Source organism: Macaca fascicularis, chromosome 10, assembly GCF_037993035.2.
Source record: "Macaca fascicularis isolate 582-1 chromosome 10, T2T-MFA8v1.1".
In the NCBI taxonomy this organism is placed as follows: domain Eukaryota; kingdom Metazoa; phylum Chordata; class Mammalia; order Primates; family Cercopithecidae; genus Macaca; species Macaca fascicularis.
In genome coordinates, this window is record NC_088384.1 from 32,847,037 (window position 1) to 32,865,349 (window position 18,313).

The window sequence follows — 18,313 nt, forward strand, 5'->3', positions numbered from 1 at the left end:
AGCGAGTCCGCCGAGCCTGAGCCCGAGCGGCCGAGGCGCCGGAGCCGAGCCTGGTCCAGCCACAGCCACCCCAGCCGCTGGCCAGAGCCCCCGAGCCCCGGCCCGATGCCGGCCGAACTCAGACAGGTTGGAGGGAAGTTGGCTTGGGGGGACCCTGGCCCAGGGGTCGGAGGCGGAGGGCGGGGCGCCGGCCTGCCCGGGACGACCAGCTTTTGTTCCGCGGAGCCGCTGGCCCGAGGCGGCTATTGTCTTGCGCCCCTGGCTGGGCTGCGTCAGCCTAGGGCCAGGGCCAGGCGGGTGGCAGTGTGAGCGCGGTGCCCCCGGGTGTGCAGGAGGGGCCGTGGGGACTGTGGAGCCCATACCCGGGTCCTTGGGGGCCGGGACCCCTGGCAGTTTGACCCTCCTCTTGGAACTGGCCGGGACCGGATGGGCGCTTCCTGGCCAGCGCCCAGGACAGGTGCCTGGGGACACGGGTGGAGAGCCAGGGCCTTCCTGAGCAGCTTCTGTCTGTGCAGGAAGGAGGCTGGAGTCTGAAGAGGGAAGCCCGGGTAGGCCTTCTGCTCCCTGAGAGGCTTCCTCCTCTTCCCTCCACACCCCCTGCGCCGGCTCTGACTCCCAGGACCTGCAAAGGAGCTTCTGGAGCTTTAATGGAAGTCTTCTCTGCCTCTGAGGCGCACGTGATGGGAGGGGTAGAGACAGGCCCTGCCCACTAATGGATGCTGGAGGGGATCTCTAAGGAAAACGGGGTCCTCCCCCTCTCAGCATTGAGGCGGGGCGGGGGGGCGGAGGCATAGGCAGTCTGCTCTCTGCTTTGAGCAGTGCTGTATTCAGTAATAGGCAGGGAAACTGACTGAGCAGAGGAGAGACCAGCCAAGACCCTCTGTGGTGGGAGGCAGGTCTCCCATACAACTGCCCACCTGGGTAGCCAGGCCCCTGCCTGTCATACGGCCCTGGTGTGGCCCCCAGTCTGGCCCTCAGAGATGGAGGGAATGGTTTTTGGGAAATCCATGGTCACAGTGTGTCTGATGACCCTGAGCTGAGCTTGGGGAGGCTGAGGTGAATGACAGTCTCAGCCCTGCTATCCCACCCCAAGCTTGCTCCCCCAGCTTGGCTTTTTGTCTTCTCTGCCTGGGGCCACGCCCTGGCAGGTGCACTGCTGTGTGGAGGAGTGAGCTCCAGGTCCTGGAGACTGGTCAGAAGCTGTGGCACTAAGGGAAAGGGCATTTTGTGGTGGCCAAGGGCTTGCTGCCTGGTGGAATATGCCAGCCTGGCTTGTCCTGGACTCTACCTGGGAGGGCCATGCTGGGGATGGAGGAGATTCATTCATTCATCCATCTGATGGCAGCCACCTCCTGCCCTCTGGGAGCCTGGCCTGCAGGTGTGAGATCCAGGTGTGCAATCTCACTTTAACTCATTCCCTGTGTGTGCTAGCCAGGCCATGGACAGGGGAGGAGCCTGCTCCTGCAGTCTGTTCTTCAGGACACAGACTGTGGTTGTACATCTGTGAAGTCCAGCGGTTCGGGTAGATAAATGCTATGGGACCAGGGCCCAGCCACTTGTCCACCAGCAGTCCCTCTCTGTGTTGGTCCAGTGTTGCTTTTCTGTTCCCTGTGTTCCTTGCATTTTGCCACAAAGGTGGGACTGGTGCTACCCGGCATGTCCCATGACCGCAGCCCCCTCTGTCATTCCCACCTCCTTGTGAAGAAGCTGAGCCCCAGGTGCGTGATGGGGCCCAGAGCCCCTATGCTGGGCTCAGCCCTGTGTTCCTGGGACCCTCTTGTGAGCAGGGGTAGGTGGTCTACCTCCCTGGCCACTCTGGCCCTTCCCACAAGCCCAAGGGAGCTCATGGGAAATCTCAGGCTTGGGCAGCAGCCTGTTTCCAGGCCAGTCCTGGGGGCCCCGGACCTGGTGCACCAGAGATTGAAGAGCCAAGGGAGGAATGAGTGCTGGGAGCCTGGGCAGGATGCAAGAGGAGCAAGGATGGAGCCCCGGCTGGGGAGGGGGTGATGAGAGACGACTGACAGAATGCAGCATATGGGGTTGGACTGGAGGTAGGGTGTTCAGGGTAGACCCCATGTCTAGAGTGCAGAGGGGAACAGCCCAGAGTCGGGTCTGAGGCAGAGGCTGTGTGGGGCTGCAGGTCCCTGAGAGTGGGCCAGTCTGGGCAGGCGCACGTCAGACATGGACACTGGGGCCAGACAGGGATCCAGGGACTGCAGCCAACTCCTCTGTTGAGAGTCAGCCCACCATTCCACAGCCCCACCCTAAAGATGTTGCAGAGACCTGAGCCACCAGATGGCTAGGGCCTCTCACTACTCTACACCTCAGTTTCTCCCTCTGCCAGCCAGCTCTGAGACTCCCAGAGTGGATGTTGGGCAGGTGATTGGCAGAGTTGGTGGCCCCTGTCCCTGTGTGTTGAGAGTCTGTGAGGCCCTGCCTGGATAAGGGTCTTGACACACGATGGAGGACGGGAGGATGTGTGCTCACGAGTGTGCCTCAGGGAACAGTGGGCGCCGTGCCCTTGGGGTGCTGTTAGAGCACACAGGTTGATGTGCTCGGCCTGTGCCAGGCTGGGTATTCGCACAGGTACATGTACGTGCCTGTGTCCCTGTCTGAGGGGTCATGTATATGCATGTGTGTGTGCCTGGGCATGTGTAGCGGGGGCCGGGCTTTCCTGTGATCACTGGCTGACTCATGCTCCTGCCACCCGGGTGAAGTCATCGCCCATTTTTAGCTCCCTGAGGTCATTTGCCAGCAGGGACTCTTGGGGCCTCGGGATCCTACTGCCGAGCTGCTAGGCTGGGGCTGATGGGTGATGCCGCACGGTTGCCAGGTCTTGCTGGGGGGGACCTGGCTCCCCTGGACCACCTCAGCTCTGCTTGTCAGACCTGCACCACAGCCTTGGTGGGAGGGATAAGCTGGGCCACAGAGTGGCATCTGGGTCCTGAGATGTCCTCCCCTTTTCGTCTCTCCCTTACCCCCACTGCCTACCTAGGGAGGAGGGGGCTCTTCTCTGAGTCTTTAATAGATGTAAATATATGCATCTATGAGGGGCCACATCCCACTGGCAGAGTGTCCTGGGTAACATCCCCTCAGTCTTGCTGCATACCCTCCTCACCCTGTTGCCAGAACTGCAGCCCCTCGGTGCCTGGGCACCTGCTTGAACTCTGATGAGCTCCCCCAGGGCCCAGCAGAGAGAGCTCAGGGCCTGACACACATTTGCCAGATACAGATGGGGTAGCCCAGCCCCAGCAGTGATGGGCCACACAAGCCTTCTCCTGCTTCAGAGCAGTCCCAGCTCCCCAGTGCCTTTGGAGAAGAGCCCAGCCTGCCCTGCGTGGCGGCATACCAGTTGTCCCCACTCTAGGCCTCAGTCTATTTTTTTTTTTCTCAGGGAACAGGTCCCCTTTTCCTAGCCAGGCATTCCACGTACATTTCAAGACTGAGGGTGAGATGAGGCCCAAAGGCTTCCTTGCCAGATTGCCTTCTCTGGGGATGCTTGAAATCCCACTTGCACTGTGAAGTTCTAGGTAAATCCTCTCCCCCTGCCAGGCCTCAGTTTTCCCATCTATAAAGTTACCTGTCATCCTCTAAGACTCTGCCCCTGGGAGAGGGGGAGGTACCTTCTGTGGCCACCTCTTTCCTCTGTCAGTGAGCCTGAGGGATACACCTGTCCTAACATGTTGGTGCGGGCCCCTTCCTGGACCCCTGCACTGCGTGCATTTGGGGGTCAAGTATTCCACCAGGATAGGACCCTGACCTGGGGAGGCTTCCCAGCCCACAGGCCTTGGTAGGCAGGTCCTGAGGGCAGCGCTGAGTATCTAGCCAGGCTCACCTCCCAGGCCCAAGAATGGGCAGAGTCTCCCTCTGGAGCCTGGCAGAGAGCTTGGTGTCTGTGCAGGCCCCAGGGGGCCCAGGCAAGGGACCCATTGTGCAGGGACCAGGGGCCTGGGCCACAGAGCGGGGCCTGTCCTCCTGCTGACCCTGCCCTGGCTGCCTGGGAATGTGCTCCCCCTCACCCACCCACCAGGGCTTGGGTTTCAGCTCCTGCCCGTCCTGGCTAGATGCCAATCCCCGGATGTTGGTGCCATGTGGCCCTGGGGCCAGGCACCTGTGCAGTCAGAGGCCCAGAGCAGGCTGTGGGTCTCAGGTCCTCAAGCCACTCAGCGCAGCAGGGGTTGGGCCTGGCTCTGATGTGGGCCAGCCTATCCTCTTTGAGCCTCAGTTTTCCCACTGGCAAGTCTAGTCAGTAGGCATGTGGATAGAAAAGTCTCAGTCCAGAGCTGTCTTGCCTAGAATTCCAGTGTCGTCACCCCATGCAGAATGGTGGCAAGGGCACCCATAGGCTCAAATCCACTGTGTCTGATCTCTGATACGATGCCCAGAGTCTCAGTCACTGGGGGCGCCAGCCACTGGCCTGAGGTAGGGCCAGGCTGTGCCTACACAACACTAAAGAATGTCTGGGCTGGAAAGAGTAAGGATATATTGGTGCTACAGGTGCATAGAGTGTTCTAGGAACTGCGTATTTCTGTCCCTTGAGGGCGTCTGGCTGGCGTTGGTGGCGGGAACCTTAGTGTGGCCATAGTAGTCAGTAGGCAGTGCTGAAACAGCCCCCACAAGGCTTCTATACTCAAGGTTTCTGGGGTAGGTGAGGGAGGAGGCCCCAGGACACCATGATGTCCCAGCTAGGGGTGGCGGATGACATCAGGAATGCATCCCGCAGGTCTCACTGGCATCTCGTGGGGCCTGGAGGAGCCTGTGGCAGCCAGGCCATGCAGCTTGGGGAGGGCCCTCTAGACTTCACCCCCAGGGTCTGTGGCCTTATCTGCCAACTCAGCCTGAGGAGGCGTGGGATGGGGGTCCAGCCCCAGGGTCACCCCAGGATGGGGTGCCAGGGCAGGGTTAGCACCTTGATGTTCAGAGGGCAAGAACTTATTGCTGTCCTTACTAGCTTGGGCCGAGACAGGCCCTGGGGTGGGTGGGTTTAGGACCAGGAGGAAGGCACCCTGGTGTGCTGGCCAGCACGAGCTGAGGCAGAGCTGCTGTGCGTGGGGACCTGCACTCCAGGGATGATTGAGCAGCAGGCCTGCCCACCAGTGCCCCTCCTTGCCCCAGGAGCAGAGCCCAGGCAGCCAGGCCTCACTGGCCACGATGCCGGAGGCGCCTGATGTGCTGGAGGAGACCGTGACGGTGGAGGAGGACCCCGGCACACCCACTTCCCACGTGTCTATTGTCACATCTGAAGATGGCACGACCCGGCGCACCGAGACCAAGGTATGGACAGGCCCAGGCAGTGGGTAGGTGAGCAGGGCCAGGCTGCTGCAGCTGTCTCACCTGCAGAGTGGACATGGAAGCTTGCCACCGGGGGCCTCATTGCTCGAGTGGGAAATTAAGGCCAGCCAGGCCCCAACAAAGCAGTTTCTAGGCCTCTCGGGCTACCCCACCTACCTGCCTATTCATCTACCAGGTCACCAAGACTGTCAAGACGGTGACCACTCGGACAGTACGCCAGGTGCCTCTGGGCCCAGACGGACTCCCCCTGCTGGATGGCGGCCCCCCACTAGGCCCTTTTGCCGATGGTGCCCTGGACCGGCATTTCCTGCTGCGTGGTGGTGGCCCGGCAGCCACACTCTCTCGAGCCTACCTCAGCAGCGGGGCTGGCTTTCCCGAAGGCCCCGAGCTCCGGGACAGTTCCAGCTATGGCAGCCTGTCCCGAGGGCTGGGTGTGCGGCCCCCACGTGCTGGCCCCCTTGGCCCAGGCCCTGGTGATGGCTGCTTCACACTGCCTGGCCACCGGGAGGCCTTCTCAGTGGGTCCTGAGCCTGGGCCACCAGGTGGCCGCTCCCTGCCCGAGCGCTTCCAGGCAGAGCCGTATGGCTTGGAGGATGACACGCGCAGCCTGGCCGCTGATGACGAGGGTGGCCCTGAGCTGGAGCCTGACTATGGCACGGCCACGAGGAGGAGGCCTGAGTGTGGGCGGGGCCTTCACACCAGGTGAGCTGCACCCCGTTCCCTGTGGCTACCTCCTCTGGGAAGTCCACCCTCCACCCAACTACAGAGTGCCCCACTTGTCAAGTGGCTGCAGTTGAGTTAGTCATGTACGTTAGTTTGAATTGGCCTTGGCTCTTGTCAGGGAGAGAAGAAAGGTGGACCCTGGGGTGGTAGGAGTTCGGCTGGACACCATCCTGCAGGCCCAGGGCCTAGGAAAAGCTGGGAAGAGTGCCGACCACCGGCCTTGCTCATCCACACTCTGGGTAACCAGAACCCAGAGCCCTGGCCCTTGTCACAGCCCATGATTCTGTCCCCATTGCCCTCAGTTTCTGCATCTCTGGAGTGGGGACATGACCACAGCCCGGGTCTGGATTCTGTTGTGTGACCCTGGCCAAGTCACCTGACCACTCCTAGCCTCAGGGCAGTGGGTTTGATGACAGCAAACCACAGGGCTACTGAGAGTTAAGGAGATCTTGTGCCCCAAGGGCCTGGTGGCCTGAACACCCCTCGGGTGGTCCTACTGGGATGGCTTCATGTGGAGAGAGCCATCTACCCCCTCTCCATCCTGACACAGCCAGAGATGGGCCTCATGGAAGATGGGGTGGTTTCGTGGAAGGGAGGTGGGTCTCTCCAGCAGCCCTAGCACATATCGCACAGAAACATGTTTTGCTTGGGATCGGGGAACACTGCCTGGTGACAGCAGTGAGTGAGCTTGCTGTCCTGGGAGGGTTGCCTGGGTCCTGATAGCCTCTGGCTGGGGTTTGGCATTTGGCTGTGAATTGGTTCTCACTGGGCTGGTGCATGACTCTCTGTGTCCCCACCATGCTTCGGGCGGAGATGCAGGTGCTCTCAGCCCAGCCCTGCTGGGTGAGTTTGCAGTCCTGAAGAAGGTGTCATGGGGCAGCTCAGAGGCGGGGCTGGCGGCTGCTGTGACGATGTCCACGCACCCCACTTGCCTGTGCAGGGCCTACGAGGACGCGGCAGTTGATGGCGGCGAGCTGACAGATGAACGGCCTGCGTTCCCAGCGGTGACGGCGCCCCTGGCCCAGCCTGAACGGGGCAGCCTGGGCAGCCTGGACCGGCTGGTGCAGCGCTCGCCCTCAGTGGATAGCGCCCGCAAGGAGCCGCGCTGGCGGGACCCTGAGCTGCCTGAGGTGCTGGCCATGCTGCGGCACCCCGTGGACCCCGTGAAGGCCAATGCGGCCGCCTACCTGCAACATCTGTGCTTTGAGAACGAGGGTGTCAAGCGGCGTGTACGGCAGCTGCGGGGGCTGCCACTGCTTGTGGCGCTGCTGGACCACCCGCGGGCTGAGGTGCGGCGCCGGGCCTGTGGGGCACTGCGCAACCTCTCCTATGGCCGTGACACTGACAACAAGGCCGCCATCCGGGACTGTGGTGGTGTGCCTGCCCTGGTGCGCCTGCTGCGGGCCGCCCGGGACAACGAGGTCCGCGAGCTTGTCACTGGTGAGTGGGACCTGGCCATGCCCACATCCCCTGGGAAGAGAAGAGTGCGAGGCTCAGCACGGGAGGAACGAGGCCACACGGCCTGCGACCGCCTGGGAGAGTGCCCGGTGGGCAGGAGTGCAGCCACTGAGACGCTTGCCCCAGGAGCCAGTCATCAGGCCCAGATGCTGTGACAGGCTCCCCAGTCTCTACCATAGGCAGGAGGCTGACAGTGGGCCCCTCAGGCATGTCCCCTCACCTCCTGCCCCCACAGAAACTCCCCTGGGACCTGCCTCCTTGGTTCCCACCCCAACAGTGCAGTGGTGGGGCTTGTGCCTTGTGGGACCTGAGGGACAGGTAGGGTCACCTGACCGTGTCTCTGTGAGGCCCTGTGGCCTCAGGAGTGTTAGTGCCACCTGCCGTGTGGCAGGGAATGGGTGGGACGGGACAGTACTGCCACACCCTTCTCTGCACCTCCTCCCCTTTGGGGTTCCTTCCTAGCTGGAAACCAGTACTAGTGTCCCTCAGAACCACTCACGGCTTTTGTTACTTCCTACTGTTCTGTGTGAGCTGGGACATGAGGAGAGTGGGACAGGTCCTGGGCGTGGCCACCTGGGGAGGTAGGCGGGCGGTGCATATGGTCAGCACGGGTTGGCCAATCGCACCCCACAGGCACACTGTGGAACCTGTCGTCATATGAGCCCCTGAAGATGGTCATCATTGACCATGGCCTGCAGACACTGACCCATGAGGTGATCGTGCCCCACTCAGGATGGGAGCGTGAGCCCAACGAGGACTCCAAGCCACGGGATGCTGAGTGGACAACTGTCTTCAAGAATACGTCGGGCTGCCTGAGGTGTGGACCAGGCCTGGTGCTAAAGCCTCAAGCACACCAGGCCCTGTCCTTGTGGTCCCAGATAGTGTGGAAGATGGCAGCAAGCTTAGGAGCACCAGAGCCTGGGAGCTTCAGAGCTGTGGCACAAGTCCTGTGGATGAGAAGTGGGGCCTGATGGGGCTGTACTCACCCCCAAGTGGTGCCCTAGTCTTCCCAGGGGCACCCTCTGGAGGGGTCTGTGTGGTACCATAGCCCTGCTTAGCTCTCACCTACCTTCCCATCACTTGACAGCCAGAGGGGAGCTGGGACCTCCCTGTTCATCTGCCTGGGAGCCTCATACCAGCCACCTGTGACCTCTGCCCTTCCCCTCCTACCCCTGGGAAGCCCTGCTGACTCCACAGAGTCCTGGGTCCCCACAGTCTTGCTTGTCCATCAGGGTGTTCCCCCGCAGCCCTGCAGGCTCTTGACCTTGGGGTAAGGTGGGGCCTAGAGCTGCCATTGGGGTGGCGAGGGACCCAGAATTGCCTATGCATAGGTTCAGGTCTCTCTGAGTCTACCTGTCCCTTTCTAGGTCAGCTGGGAGGCAGGAAAGCCCTGTCTTCCCCTGCCCAGCTTCCCCAGCCAAGACAGCTGTCTGCCAGGGCTCCCCTCCTGAGGCCGGGGGCAGTTCGCTTCTCCCACTTCGCTGAGCTCCAGGCTGTGGCGTCCTTTCCCAATAGTGCTAGGAGGGCAGCAGCAAGGCCTGTTTTGCAGATGAAGACAAGCCCATGAGGCCAGAGTGGGGCTGGGGAGTTTGTGATAGCCAGGGGTCACCTGACCTGCTCTTGGCCACACAGGAATGTGAGCTCTGATGGTGCTGAGGCCCGGCGGCGACTCCGGGAGTGTGAAGGGCTGGTGGACGCGCTCCTGCATGCCCTGCAGTCGGCAGTGGGCCGGAAGGACACGGACAACAAGGTGGGCAGGGACGGTCACAGCCTCATACCAAGGGCTGGAGAGACGATCATGCGGGTCCCGGGAGGCTGGAACTGTGGGAACAGCACAGGGGAATGGGTTTGTGGGTCTGGGGCGGCGTTCTGGGCATGGCCTGCCTCACAGTGACCACACTGAAGTAGGCACTGTCCTGCAGGCAGAAGATGCTCCATGAGGCAGGGGCTTCCTCCCATGGACCCTCCCTGGTGGTTACCGCCCTTTTGTCCCCCCGACTGAGGCCTCCCTGTCCCTTTGCTCCTGGTGCCTTCATGCACACCACCTGTGGCCAGTCTTTCCTGAGGGCTGGCCCTGTGCCTAGGGTGCCCTGCCCCAGCCACTCACCTCTCCCTGCAGTCGGTGGAGAACTGCGTGTGCATCATGCGGAACCTGTCCTACCACGTGCACAAGGAGGTGCCCGGGGCCGATAGGTACCAGGAGGCCGAGCCCGGGCCCCTGGGCAGTGCTGTAGTCTCCCAGCGCCGGAGGCGGGATGATGCCAGCTGCTTTGGTGGCAAGAAGGCCAAAGGTGGGTGGGGCGGACTGGGGTACCATCTCAACTCCTGCCCCAGCTGAAGGCTCTCTGTACACCCACAGCAGCCCATCATGGAGGCCAGAGGACATCTGCACAGCCCCCAACAGGCAGGCAGGGAAGCTGGGAGCCAAGGAGGCTGGGCTGCCCTGGGTCACATGGTTGACGGGGCCCAGGGTTGGGGGCCCAGGTCCAACCTTCCCCATCTACACTGTGGGACCTGCAGAGAGTACACAAGGGAAGCCTGGTGGTCCCACTGATGCCCAGACCCAGTCTCTATTCCGGGGAGAGTTCCACTCGCCCATGAGTTGAGAAAGAGCCATGGCTATTGCTGCCTGCTGACTGTTTACAGAATAGCTGTAGACTGCCTCCAACCTGTGGGGCAGTCACCCATCTGCCTGGGCAAGATGCCCTGCACACCTTCTCTACCGCACTAGCGGGGTGTAGGTTCTCGGGACCTCCCCAGCAGCTGTGGGCGACCTGTGCGCCACCTGCCCCTGCCCCACTGACCCTAGGCCTCCTCCTCGTCCCACTGGTGGGTGCTCAGCACCCAGAAGTGATGGGATGAGGTTCCACATGCTGCCTGCTTGATCCAGGCTGTGCAGTGGGAACCTGAGGCCTCTGGGAGGGCATGGGGGGGGGGGTGATGAGTGCTGCCTGCTCAGGCTCCTCTCCTCTCTCCTCTGCTTCCTCCGGCTGCCCAGAGGAGTGGTTCCACCAAGGTGAGTCCCTTTTTATCCTGCTCTCCAGGCCTGGCATGTGCAGTGGGCACCTGGGAAGAGGCAAGCACATTCCAGCCCCAGGGCCCTGCCCCACCCTTGGCTTCATCACTCGGGCTGCCATCTTTATGACAGTGGCAGGTGGGAAGGCCAAGGGGCTCATTTTATAACCTCAGACTTGCCTACCTGGGCAGAGCCGGGCAGAGCCAAGAGTGGGCAGGGCCCGGGGATACTTGTCTCTAGGGGCACCAGGGAGCAGTCTGTTTCTCTGATAGAATGGGGCAGCATGTGGCTCAAAGGGATACAAGGGTCCCGTGAGGGTGAGCAGGGCAGGGACCTCAGGTCATCTGGCTCCACTCTGCTGCCTTGTGAGGGGGTAGAAGTGTCATCTGAGATGGGAGTGTGGCTGAGAGACAGTGGGCTCACTGTCACAAAGGGGTGCAAACCAGGGCTGCACAAATGTTAGGTGGGCTGCTGTGGGGTTTCTCCTGGCTAGTAGATCCTGGGACAATGTCCTGACCCCAGACTGGGGGAGTTTCCCCCTAGTTCTGCCTTACTGTGTGACCCAAGCGAGTCTTGTCCCGGTCAGCCTTCAGTTTCTCGGCTTGTATCCACCTGCCATCCAGCCAGGGCTCCTGGCTTCGTCGGTCTACATACCTGGCAGTTGCAAGGAAGCCACCGGGAGGGTCTGTGGTACAGCTTCCAGCACCTGGTGGGAGATGAGTCCTGGGATGTCCCCAGGCCCCATTGCCACCAACTCCTACCCCTAAACTGCCCAAACTCTGACAGTGGTGCTGCATTCTCACAGGTGCCCAGGCCTGGACATGGGGGTGCCTTTTGGGGCCTGGGTAGGAGAGAACTGTGCCCAACCCTTCTGACACACCCATGCCCCATATGGGGTCTGCGTCACCTCCTACACCACCTTTCCCTTCCAGGAAAGAAGGATGGTGAGATGGAGCGGAACTTTGACACGCTAGACCTGCCCAAGCGAACTGAGGCTGCTAAAGGTGAGTGGGCTGAGACGAAGCCAGCTCCGCTGGGGGATGTCTGGGCTCAGGATTGCCCTGGTAGTGGAGCTTTGGGCCATCAAGCAGGCCTGGAGGGCCTCAGGGAACAGATGGGGAAACAGGCCCATAGGTGCAGGATTTCCTGGAGGATTATTCAGCACTGGGACACCTGCTGAGGGTTTAGAATGGGAGGCAGTGCCATGGGTCATGTCAGGCAAGGTTGGGGGAGGAGACAGGCACAGAGAGGCCAGGGGCTTGCTCAGCCTCACGGTGCGTAAGAGGTGGGAAGGTTTGGAGGGACGCCCCCAGTGGAGGTAGGGCCTCCTGTGTTAGCCACAAAGCTGAGTTCACCTCGAGGCTGGGAGCCAGGCGGGCATTCTCACATCCAGGTTCAGAGGCTAGGCCAGACGAACACCTGCAGGGGCAGGGCAGTGCCTATTGGGTTGTGTGCTGGGATCTGGCCTGAGAGAGAGGTCTGCCCTGGTGGGGCCTAACCAGTTGGAAGAGCCTGCATGTCACCAGAGTGGAGGTCCCCAGCTGCAGGAGGGCTATGGGGAAGCATTACAGTTAAAGCAGGGCTGGTGCAGATATCCCAGCAGGGAATGTTTTTGGAGTATGTGGGAGCAGAAAGCCCAGCAGGGCAGGAGTAGAGGGAGCATGGGGCGTGGGGACAGGAGGGGGTGATGAAATGTCACTGGGCGAGTACAGGGGAGATTGAGGTAGTATCCCAAGCCAGGCTGAAGCCCCTGTTTGGGGACAGGCAAGCTTGGAAGGCTGTCTTGACCCCCCATTTCTGGAGCACTGGGCAGAGCAGCAGGATGGCGTCTCAATTGCCGGGGAACCTGGAGTGGTTGCCAGGGAGAGTGCCTCCTGTTGCTAGGGCAGCTGCCCTGGTTGCACTGCATCAATTGACTTACAGAGTGGGGGCTCTATTGTCAGTGGGGGAGGGTGGGCCCTGTTGCTAGGGGGCGTGGCTCTGCACAGCTTCAGTTACTAGTGAAAGCAGGTTCTCTTGCTAGGGGTGTGGCCAATGCTGATCTTGTTGCCAGGGAAGGTGGACCCTATTGCTAGGGGCGTGGCCAGGATACATAGCTTCAGGGACATACCGGGAAATGCGGGTCTTGTTGCTAGGAGAGCGTTCCTGGTTGACGCCTCCCTCCCCACCCCAGGCCTCCTGGATGCTCCTGCTGCCAGGCAGGTCCAACTGATTGAGCCTCAGTTTGCTCCTCTGTGAAATGGGAACGCTTTTCCCCTTGGGTGACTATGTTGATAGTAAACATTACGTGACTCATCCACACCCATCCCTGGCCCCAGCTCACCCCCTGGGAGCTCTGAAGCGGGAAGCGGGAGGGGTATGATGGATGAGAGCAGATTCTGGGTGACCGTGGATGGCGATTGCCCTGCACCCAGGCTTTGAGCTGCTGTACCAACCCGAGGTGGTACGTCTCTACCTCTCCCTCCTCACGGAGAGCCGGAACTTCAACACCCTGGAGGCTGCCGCCGGTGCTCTGCAGAACCTCAGTGCCGGCAACTGGATGGTGAGGGGCCAGGTGTGGCAGGGTGGGCAAGTCCTGAGAGAGGGAATCCCAGGCACCTCACTGGTGCAGCTCCTGCCTCGGCTGGCGGGAAAAGGAGGGCCCACCTCACCACCCCAAGATCCAAGAAGTGCATGGGCTGCGGGCACTGCGTGCACCCTGGACGGTGGGAAAGCCTCGGTGGAGGTGCCGTTGAGCTTTTGGGGTAGGGCTTTGTCGGCACGGGAGCAGGAAGGTTCAGCTGGAGGGAGCAGTCAGGATCTGGAGGTGGGTGAGTGCTTGGGGTGTATGGTTGAGCAACGCTCTCCCCACCTTCTCAGTGGGCCACGTACATCCGCGCCACAGTGCGCAAAGAGCGCGGGCTGCCGGTGCTTGTGGAACTGCTGCAGTCTGAGACCGACAAGGTGGTGCGCGCCGTCGCCATTGCCCTGCGCAACCTCTCGCTGGACCGGCGCAACAAAGATCTTATCGGTGAGGACGCCTGCAGAGCCACGCCTGGACACCGAACTATGCCTGCAGCTCTAGTCCCATGGGAGGGGGTTGGAGGATGAGTGGTTTGGGAGTCCAGGCCCCGCCCCTGTTGTTTGGGCGCTGGCCCACCTTAGGCAGCTCCAGTCCCCCTGGCCCTGTCTCTGAAGCTCAGCACCCTGCTCGCATGGTTCCTTGTGGCGGTCTCCAGGGGCTCTCCTGGCAGCGCCCCTAGCCCTCGCGGGATCCCTGCTCATTCCTGGAGGGGTGGGGCAGAGGCGTGTCCTGACACCTAGCCCTGCCCTTCAGGGAGCTACGCCATGGCCGAGCTTGTGCGGAATGTGCGCAATGCACAGGCTCCGCCGCGACCTGGGGCCCGCCTGGAGGAAGACACCGTGGTGGCGGTGCTCAACACCATCCACGAAATCGTGTCCGACAGCCTGGATAACACGCGCTCGCTCCTGCAGGCACGTGGGGTGCCAGCGTTGGTGGCTCTCGTCGCCTCCAGGTGTGGAGGGGAGGGGTCGGTGGTTTGGGGAGCAGGGGATGTGGGGGAGGGGCCACCACTGACCCCGCCCTCGGCCCCACAGCCAATCTGTACGCGAGGCAAAGGCGGCGTCGCACGTGTTGCAGACAGTGTGGAGCTACAAAGAGCTGCGTGGTACTCTGCAGAAAGATGGCTGGACCAAGGCGCGCTTCCAGGTGCGGCTTCCTTGGCCTTCCGTGCTCACTTCGCCTTATTCCCACTCCGTGTGCTTCACCCACACTGTGTCTGTGTTTTATGTCTCAGTCGGCTGCTGCTACTGCCAAGGGGCCTAAGGGAGCACCGAGTCCTGGGGGCTTCGATGACAGCACGCTGCCACTGGTGGACAAGAGCCTTGGTGAGTGGTGGAGGTTAGGGGGCCTAGAGGGTGGGGACCCCAGCTGCCCGACCCTTGGGTGAAGGTGAAGGAGGAGCCACACCTCCCACGGAGACGGCTTCCATAGGCCACTTTCCCTGCCCTCTGCCTCTTGGCTACTCCCCACGGCATCCACGCTGCTGTCAAGCTCAGGGTAGGGCTTCCAACTGGCAGAGGTTAGGCACCTTAGTGACAGAGAGCCTCTAGGGCTACCTGGGGCTTCTGTGCCCCGATCCCCGCTGGCCGCTGTGTACAGCCTGCCTCCTCCTCCTGCCTTGCAGAGGACGAGAAAACTGGCAGCCGGGATGTGATCCCCATGGACGCGCTTGGTCCAGGTGAGTGCAGACGCAGTGTGGTTTGTTTTCTGTGCCGGGAGGGGACCAGAGCCTGAGGCGGGCCTGCTGGTTTTATGGGGTGTAGTTGGTGCAGGGTGGAGGAGAGAGATTTGGTTAAGGGGTGCTCAGAGAGTGAGGTACAGGGCAGCTAGAGAGGGGTTAGTGCCCAGCCAGGAGCTCTGGCCCACAAGTGGAGGGGAGTCTGGAGAGTTGGAGCTGCCGTGGGGCAGGCAAGGGTTGCACCAGCGTGAGGCAGGGTGTTGGTGAAAGCTGGCAGCAGCCCGGATCTCGAGGACAGGGTGGGTGGGGGCCATCTCCCAAAGCCCCTGTCCCACGAGTGCCCTGTGTCTGGGCTGAGAGGAAGATCTGCTTCTACAGGGCCCCCCTCAGAGCACCCCTCATGCCCCACTTTATTCCATCTGCAGACGGATACTCCACAGTAGACCGGAGGGAGCGAAGGCCACGGGGCATTGGCTCTGCCGGAGAGGCCTCTGAGAAGGAACCATTGAAAGTAAGTGTCATGTGACTGTGGGCAGGTACCCCGTGGGGCTCTGTGTCTGGGGGTTGCTGGAGAACAGCCTAGGCCATGCTGGGTCTGGTCTGGGCCCTGGGGTATAGCTGGGTTGTGGGCCCAAGCCCAGGAAGCAGCCCTTTCGTGCCAGTCAGTCTGTGGGTACTGATGAGTTTGCAGCTCCCACCCGCTGGGGACAGCACTGCCCGGGCACACCCTGCATGGGCCGGAGCCTTTGAGCTAGTGTGTGTGCACCCTTCTGTGCATGTGTGTGCGAGGGCCCGTCAGGATCCACCGGCGAGGGCAGGACCTGCCGCCTGCTGTGTGCCAATCCCCCAGCTTCCTGTGTAGGCCTCTGTGTGTGCACGTGCCCCCCCATCCCGGCCCGTGTGAGCCACACTTGTCTGGCTCCCTGTGCCCTTGGTGCTCCCTGTGCTGTCCTGGCAGGCCCACCCTTACATCGCCAGCCTCGGCCCTGCCCCTGCCCTGTCCCCCCAGGAGCTCTGACTAACCTGCTCTATTGTGCCTTTAATGCCCACCCGTGCACTGCAGCTCGATCCCAGCAGGAAGGCCCCTCCCCCAGGGCCCAGCAGGCCCGCGGTCAGGCTGGTGGACGCCGTGGGGGACGCTAAGCCTCAGCCCGTTGACTCCTGGGTCTAGCTTGCATGCCTGGTACGTTCTCTCATCTGGTTGTTTGTCCAAACGTTTCTGCCCTCTGGGCCAGGGCTGCTTGTTGGTCTCCGCTGCCTGCATGCTCTGCTCTTCCCGCACGTTCCCTGCAGGACTTTGGCTTCCAGTCCAGCAGCCCAGTGGCCCATTCCCAGGGGAGGCCAGCAGAAGTCAGAGAGGGAGGGTGCTCCCTGGGCCCACAGCCTTGTCCCAGGCACTGTGGGATCAGGGGCCTGAGGAGATGGGACCAGAGTAGGGATGGGCACCATACCCTCCAATGCCCTTTGAGGACCAGCAAGTCAGGATCAGTCCTGACCCCAAGGGTCAGCTCACACCACCCAGGGCAGATGCTTCTGTCCACATCTCCATCCATGTAGCCTGTGGAGTTGGCCGCCCTGCCTTGAGGTTGTACGTGGTCCTGTGCCACTCTGGCTGCAGCGTCCACCATCCCCTCTCCCTCTGCAGGGCCCAGGCCCAGCCTCTTATTCTTAGGGCTTGGATCGTGGAAGAAGGGCCACCCTGAGCAGATCCTGCCGTGGAGCTTGGAGCCCCCTGGCGGCAGGGGTTGGCAGCGCCTCACCCCAGCCAAGCCTGACTTTGGGGACACCTTCCTGCCCCCCACCCTACCTAACTCCCTAGGCCTGAGTTAGCTGTTTACTGACATGGTGCTGTGTGTGAGCGAGTGACAGAAGGCCCGAGGAGGCCGACTGGGCTGCTAGGGCAGGGCCCAGGGAGGTGGCAGGGAAGGGTGCCTGGCTGGGCTTTGGGGCCGGTGAGATAGGAGGGTACCCCTGGGAACACAGTGCCCCAGAGGTGCGGGAAGGCTTGGTGCCAGGGGCAGGTGGCTAGGCAGGGAGGGGGCTGGGAAAGAACTTGGACTCCTAAAGGTGGAGGGGCTCCCTGGGCACCCTGCAGGCAGGCAGACCACAGTGTCAGGGGTGCCCCACAAGGCCCAGCCCTGGGCAAGGAAGCTTTGGAAGCAGCAAGGTAGGGGTTAGGCTACAGGTGCCCCACCTCCCCAGAGCCCTGCAGCCATGTGAGGCCCCTGTGCAGTAGAGAGCCGTTGTCCAGCTGATGCTGGCCGGGGCCGGGGCCACCGCATCTGCCTGGAGCCTGGGCAGCACCTCCAGGACTGACCTTCGGCAGTGGCTTGGGGACTGCTTTCAGTGCCTGCTGTTTGTGACTCAGAAGAAAAACACTGAGAAAACGCATTAAAAATAAGCCAAAATAAGACTGTATTGGTAAACATCTAAATTTTTGTAAGAAAATTTAAAAATTAAAGCAGCAAAGGAACTTTTTGCTTTCTGCCACTCAGGTCTGGCACAAGTGGCTGGCTCCTCCCTTGTGTCAGGGCCTCCGCGCGTCTGGGGCAGGGCCCTGGGTGGAGGTGGTCCCAGGTGTCCATCTGCTGTGTCCTGCAGAGGCTGTTTCTGACCCTTGGGTGGCACCAGGCTTGTCCATTTGGGCTCACTGGTCTCTCTATCCATAGGAGTGGGCTGGCTAGGGGCTAGCCAGGCCTTGAGCCCAGGAGTGGAGTCTTGGCTAGGGGCTGGTCTGGGTGCAGGTGGACTCAGCTAGCACAGGGTTGAGCTGTCCTGGGCCTGGGAACTGGGCCCTTGGAGCCTTTGTGGTGGCCAGTAGTCTGACCCCTTGGAGGAGCTGAGGGCAGCTCTGGGTGTAGGTGGACACAAACCAGTACTGCATCCTCATTCACGGGCTGAGGGGGCAACTGCAGGGATGTGGGGGCTGATCTGAGCCATTGCCTCTTCTGTAGGCAAGGCCCAGTGGGAGTGGGGAAGGAGACGCTTCCACTCCATGCCACATGGGGCCCAGAGGAGCTGGTGCTGCTGCGGGGTCCACCTCTCCCCAGCGCCTGCTTGGTCAGACAAGTGTGAATGCTGGCTGACTCCTCTGTTTGTTTCCCAGGCCGGCAGTCATCCCCGTAGGGCTAACAGGTGCCCCTGGCCTAGCTGCAGGAGGGCTGACCTCTGCACCACTGTGGCTGGGAGGCCTGTGGGCCAGGCATGCCACCCAGAACCCAGCCAGCCAGGGCCCCGCCCTTAGCGTTAGCGTCCATCAAGGGGAGTTTTGAATGTTTGGTGCCCAAGTCAAGGGCAGCAGGAGAATGGCAGTCGAGAAGGATGTACTAAGTTGATTTATATTTAGAGTCTTAATTTCTATTTTATATTTTTAAAACATGTATTAGTATGTGAGATAATATAGCTAGCGGGTGTTAGTAAAGAGGTCACGATTGAGTCTTTTTTTTTTTTTTTTTTTTTTTGAGACGGAGTCTCGCTCTGTCGCCCAGGCTGGAGTGCAGTGGCCGGATCTCAGCTCACTGCAAGCTCCGCCTCCCGGGTTCACGCCATTCTCCTGCCTCAGCCTCCCGAGTAGCTGGGACTA

At 61.5% G+C, this 18,313-nt stretch overlaps 1 protein-coding gene across 29 annotated transcripts in view; it reads left to right on the forward strand.

Annotated features, from left to right (window-relative positions):
- The window catches only part of ARVCF (ARVCF delta catenin family member), a 55,728-nt gene extending 38,525 nt beyond the window's left edge, over positions 1 to 17,203 (forward strand). For 3 of the 29 annotated variants that reach the window (XM_074004416.1, XM_074004417.1, XM_074004418.1), the window contains 17 exons: positions 5,116 to 5,274; positions 5,468 to 5,994; positions 6,835 to 7,455; positions 8,107 to 8,290; positions 9,106 to 9,223; positions 9,593 to 9,764; positions 10,472 to 10,489; positions 11,422 to 11,493; positions 12,904 to 13,031; positions 13,349 to 13,499; positions 13,806 to 14,004; positions 14,087 to 14,198; positions 14,287 to 14,377; positions 14,677 to 14,730; positions 15,156 to 15,241; positions 15,794 to 15,913; positions 16,376 to 17,203. In XM_074004416.1, the coding sequence (XP_073860517.1) occupies positions 5,577 to 5,994; positions 6,835 to 7,455; positions 8,107 to 8,290; positions 9,106 to 9,223; positions 9,593 to 9,764; positions 10,472 to 10,489; positions 11,422 to 11,493; positions 12,904 to 13,031; positions 13,349 to 13,499; positions 13,806 to 14,004; positions 14,087 to 14,198; positions 14,287 to 14,377; positions 14,677 to 14,730; positions 15,156 to 15,241; positions 15,794 to 15,901 (2,532 nt within the window). In that variant the 5' untranslated portion in view covers positions 5,116 to 5,274; positions 5,468 to 5,576 and the 3' untranslated portion in view covers positions 15,902 to 15,913; positions 16,376 to 17,203. Of the gene's footprint in view, positions 1 to 12; positions 127 to 5,115; positions 5,275 to 5,467; positions 5,995 to 6,834; positions 7,456 to 8,106; positions 8,291 to 9,105; positions 9,224 to 9,592; positions 9,765 to 10,471; positions 10,490 to 11,421; positions 11,494 to 12,903; positions 13,032 to 13,348; positions 13,500 to 13,805; positions 14,005 to 14,086; positions 14,199 to 14,286; positions 14,378 to 14,676; positions 14,731 to 15,155; positions 15,242 to 15,793; positions 15,914 to 16,375 lie in introns of those variants that run through there. The other 26 variants (XM_005567964.5, XM_065522496.2, XM_015457421.4 and 23 more) reach the window with 17 other exon arrangements.
- Positions 17,204 to 18,313: the final 1,110 nt, after the last annotated feature.